At 35.6% G+C, this 4981-nt stretch overlaps 1 protein-coding gene across 1 annotated transcript; it reads right to left on the bottom strand.

Annotated features, from left to right (window-relative positions):
* Positions 1 to 971: 971 nt before the first annotated feature.
* On the bottom strand, positions 972 to 3821 carry LOC114166070 (ethylene-responsive transcription factor RAP2-12-like). The gene is made up of 3 exons (XM_028050724.1): positions 3384 to 3821; positions 1449 to 2329; positions 972 to 1245 (listed from the first exon to the last, which is right to left on the bottom strand). The coding sequence occupies exons 1-2, from the start codon at positions 3658 to 3660 to the stop codon at positions 1488 to 1490; spliced, it is 1119 nt and encodes a 372-aa protein (XP_027906525.1). The 5' UTR covers positions 3661 to 3821; the 3' UTR covers positions 972 to 1245; positions 1449 to 1487.
* Positions 3822 to 4981: the final 1160 nt, after the last annotated feature.

Below are 4981 nucleotides of genomic sequence, written 5' to 3'. Positions count from 1 at the left end.
AAACCTAAGATTGGAATCGTGTCATGCACTTTAACTTTCCATTCTTTACCGAGAATACAAGGTCTGAGATTATTTTTATTGGTTCCGATCACTCTGTCACGTGCCTCTGCACCTCAACTTTTGCCTCCCACGTGATGCCAACAACGTACAAAGTTCTCTTTGTGAAATCCTAAGAATATGTTTCTTATTGATGCACCCACACATAATTTTCAACACAAAGTTGCCTTTAAAAACCTAATAGAATTATTGAAAATATTTTTGCAAATATTAGTGTATAATCAATTTTATGAAAATGGTGAAACAAGTAAAAAATGCCATTAAAATATTAAAACAAATCAAAAATGCCATGAAAGTATTGTGACACAGATACTAAATGCTAAGCTATTGCTAAAACAAATAATAAACGTTGAAATAACACTAAAAATCATTTAATTTTCTTTTTGCTTTCCTAAGTTACAACAAACCTTTGACTGGTAAAAAGAAGAACATTTGACATTCGAGCTTGAAATTTTCTAAATGCTAGCTTAGTTTAAGTGCTTTGGCTGTCAAACATTTGACTGGTAACAAATCTTTAATGTTTCATTGTTCAATATATTAAAACAGGGTGATTTATGTTAGACCAAAACAAGTCTAAATTATGTATCAGAAGGCAAAAAGGTTGGTTGAAATTAAAAGTAAAAAGCTAAACTTTCAATAAGAAAAGCAAGTTTGTAATTTGTAAATGTAAAAACTAATAGCAAAAAATCATTTTTGTTTCATTAGTGATACTGAATGTTCCAAACAAACGCAATTCTTGGATTCAAAAGATCATAGAAAATGCAAAAGCCTAAAACATTTGATCAGTAGAACTCTGTTCACCCCCAACAGAACAAATAATGCAAGACACAGGTTTAGAGAAAAAAAAAAGGGTTTTCCACACCAAAAAAAACCAGAAAAGTAAAACAAAAAAGAATCATCAACCAAACAAAGCATTGAATAAATGGTAATAGAATTTCCAGAATGAAAACAACCAGGTTAATATAATAACTATATCAGCAGTCAAGAGTGTATCTCAGGCCATATATAACATAAATCCTTATGGACATCAAGCAGAAAATCCCCTGAAAACGAGGTCTTTGAGTTCACAAAGGATACCTAAAAAACCTATATAGACCTATACTGCATTAGCTACAAGAGAATAAACGACACGTGTCCTTAAGCATGTTACTTCCTCTGACTCCATGAACAACACCACGACCACCATTCCTGAAAACAATCCACAATCAAGCACAATAATAATAGTATTAGTAATCTACATTCACAAACATGGAGGGATGGTTCCACCAAGAGGGGAGCACAATTGTTTAGATCGAACGTTTAAAACTAGGTCAACCGTCAGCTGTTGGTCTAGTTGGTCTAGTGATAAATGCTCGATCTATCAGAATCTGAATGAGACAAAAAAAAACTACCTTGTAGCTTTATTTACATAAAGGGAGATACAATGTTGCTCAGAAAACGCCTGCCATTGATGGCAGATCGTCGAAGCTCCAAAGGTTCAAAGGGTTTCCAGCATCTTGAGTTGCATCAGTGCCTAGCAGAGAAGCCAATGAAGCATCACCCCAGCTTCCATCAAACAAAGGGGCCTCGAAGAACTTCAACTGGGATTCAATGTCTGCAAGCTCCTCAGAAAGTGTCTTTGCAGAATCATCTTGCACAGGCATCATGTTCTCACTGTCTTTCTTCTGAATCTGATCCTGCACAAACTGAGATTCACCCTCCAGAGTTGCAGAAAGCATGGATGAGATCTCAGGAGTTCTTGGAACTTGTTCACCCCATCCAAGGTCAGAATAATCAAACGAATTGCTCGAATGCTCAGAACTGAAATAAGCAGTAACATCAGTAGATTGAGTAACTGGTGAGAACTGAACACAGTTTCCAGTGAACGAACCAGGGTTCACATACTGGTTCACCACTGGCTTCTGTTCCACCTGGTTGTAGTACTCCTCCATATTGTCACCAAAATTGAACAACTGGTTCATTTTCGGCTTCAGGTTTTCCTCTGGAATCACCTTGAGGCGTTTCGAAGAAACAGCTGAAGGCTCATCAGGGAAATTCACCTTGGCCTTCTTGCCACGGATCCTCCTTGCCTCAGCATCATAAGCTCTTGCAGCTTCTTCAGCAGTGCTGAAAGTTCCAAGCCAAACACGAACACCCTTTCTTGGATCACGGATCTCAGCAGCCCATTTTCCCCATGGACGCTGACGAATTCCTCTATATTGGTTCTTCCTCTTTCTCTTGGCACACTTCTCAGCTTGCCCTTTTGATTCCACAGATTTTACAGTTGTTGATCCTTCAATAACAATGTAACAACATGATGAGTTTAAACAACAATCGTTTCAATTTCATGGATTAATCAGCGAGAAATCTAAATCAAGCAAACATTGTTTAGCAAACAAAAAGGAAACAACCTAGCAGACCAATAACCAAAGAAGTACTAAATGAAATGCCAAAATTGGATCAACTAATGAACAATTAATGAACAGAGTGAACCATCCTATGCAAATTTATAGCACCCATACTAGGGTCAACCATGCGATGATTTAAAGCGTAGTTGAATTTAAAGCGTGATTTTCAAATACAAAATCAATCCAAAAGGCACATGCAAATGAATTCCTGCACTGATCTAGTCAATGATCCAGCCAAAGCCAAAGGAAAGAATACTGTTCCTAGATTTTTTATCACCCAGAAGAAAAAAGTCCTAAAAGTTTTGCAATAAGGTGGAGTGCAAAATTCAACTTTACCAACATAACAAAATTATCAAGAGTCCTAAAGAAATTGTAACTTTGCTTGAGATGATTAAACAAGCAACTGAAACCAACTTTAATTGGATCTACGAAATCATACCCCGATACATACGGCTCTATAGTCAATTAATGTAATCCCCAAATTTCATCCACAGTGCATAGACATAACAAGCCCCAAGATTACAAAGATGTTCCATCTATTTTTACACATAAATTTCATAAAGCATATAAATCTCTTCAACGCTCACAAGATCCACAACGATTTCAATAAAACCACCTATGCCGGGCCAACTCCAAAAACAGAATCCCCAGAAGAATAAAAACAAAGGAAAATTAACATCCCAGAAAACCAAACATCAAAAGAAATTTTCTGTAAGAAAAAAGTCAATTTCTTCGACAGTTTTTTGTTTCAAAAACGGCACAACCATGAAAAAGTCATAACTTTTCCATCACTCAACAACCAAAAGAAACCAAAGCAACGAAGCAAGGAATGCATGTCAAACCGAAGCCACAACACAACTCCGGATTAAAGAAAACAAAACAAAACAACAGAAAAACAGAACCAAAAACTCAAAGGATGATATCAGAAAGTAAAGTTACCAGGAGAGAGAGACTTAGAAGTCTTGTTGGGGCGAGAAAAGCCAACGGGCTTCTTCACACCAGCCATCATCAAGTCTTCCTCTTCATCCTCATCATCATCATCTTCGATTTCAGAATCATCCTTGAATTCTCTGAACCCCGCCTCGAAATCATCGTCCAGCAGCGGCTTCGAGAACCGCTTCCTCAAATTCGGCCACAGGATGTCGGGGGTCACCCGTCGGGACCGGCCGGCAGGCCCCGCCGGAATGAAGTCGGAGATAATCGCACCTCCACACATCTCAGATCCTTGCTCTTTCGGTGAAAGTTTGAGACTTTCTTGTACCCAATGAAAAATTATCCGAGAAAAGCCAAAGCTTTAGCTCAATCAATGGAAAGTAACAATGGTTGTTGTGTCTTTCTTCAGGGTTTTGTATAATTGAGTTTGGTGGGAGGTGGGAGCTGTATAGTATAGTATATATACACAAAAGAATGAATTTTTTTTCTGGGATGAGGGCAGTGTTACCGTTTAGCCCCTGACAGTGGCAACCGGTGAATTTTCTTGTTTGGAAAGGTAAACGGTAAGGTTGATGTTTTTACTGGTAGTGCTGTCAGCATTGATCATGGGAGTGGATCACACGTGCCAAACACAAGTTACTTTTGCAGTTTATTACATTAGACAACGAGGAAAATGAGAAGATTGTAAAGTATAAAACACAAATGGATTACGCATGATTATATGTTATGTTGTTGGATACTTTTTTTTTTTTTGGTAGTGAGTAATTAGCAGTTACGTGTGTACAATGCATGGCTTTGGATAAGAAAATGTTTGGTGAGTGACGTAGAGATTTCTCGTGATATAGAAGAGATATTATTTTTTGTACATTTTAGGTTTAAGGCAACACCACATTCATGAATAATAGTACATATAAATGTTTATCACCACATAAAGTTTCGTGATAACAAAATGAAAACCATATTTGGACATAGTTATTTATGATATTTAAATTTCAACGGCGAGATAGTTTTTAATTAGATTGATTTTACTACAAGGTTTTCAACCATAATATGTAAATGTAAATTTTTATTAAGTAAATTGATTTAGAAATAGTATTATTATTTAATTCGCCGTTGACAATCTTGTAATATCTTTGTAAGAATGACATGATTCATAATTGCGCTTTAAATAAAAAAAAAAGTACATTAAAAGGATACAAAATTAAACAAGACTTTAATTTAATGGAGTTTATTGGAAGAGTTGATCAACTACAACTCAAACTTTCCTTAAAAAGTTGTTCATTAATGTCTCTCGAATAGAACAATATCGGAATAAATATGCATGTAAAGATATTTAAAAATTTTGTGAGTATTAATTAAGAAAGTGAAATATTGTAGAAGAGGTGTTATTAAGCACACATAAAAACAGAAACTTGTAATACTTTTTTTTTTTCATAATTCATTGGTTTCAATTTGATTGTCCTTTGTTTTTACTTTTTTTATTTCTTTTTCTAACAACTTCTCTCTTCCTCTTTTTATTTTTCTTTCTGAAATTTATCACACTTTATTTTTTGTCATTTCCAGAGTCAAATTGTATTATACATCAATTAACATGTTTAAGTTCA

This window comes from Vigna unguiculata, chromosome 10 (assembly GCF_004118075.2).
Source record: "Vigna unguiculata cultivar IT97K-499-35 chromosome 10, ASM411807v1, whole genome shotgun sequence".
In the NCBI taxonomy this organism is placed as follows: Eukaryota; Viridiplantae; Streptophyta; class Magnoliopsida; order Fabales; family Fabaceae; genus Vigna; species Vigna unguiculata.
Note: the sequence above shows the minus strand (reverse complement) of the source record. Positions and strands in the feature narration are given on the sequence as shown.

Coding starts and splice junctions, on each gene's coding strand:
- LOC114166070 (XM_028050724.1), bottom strand. CDS start 3,660: ATGTGTGGAGGTGCGATTATCTCCGACTTCATTCCGGCGGGGCCTGCC. Junction 2,330..3,383: donor TTCTAAGTCTCTCTCTCCTG/GTAACTTTACTT, acceptor TTGTTATTGAAG/GATCAACAACTGTAAAATCT.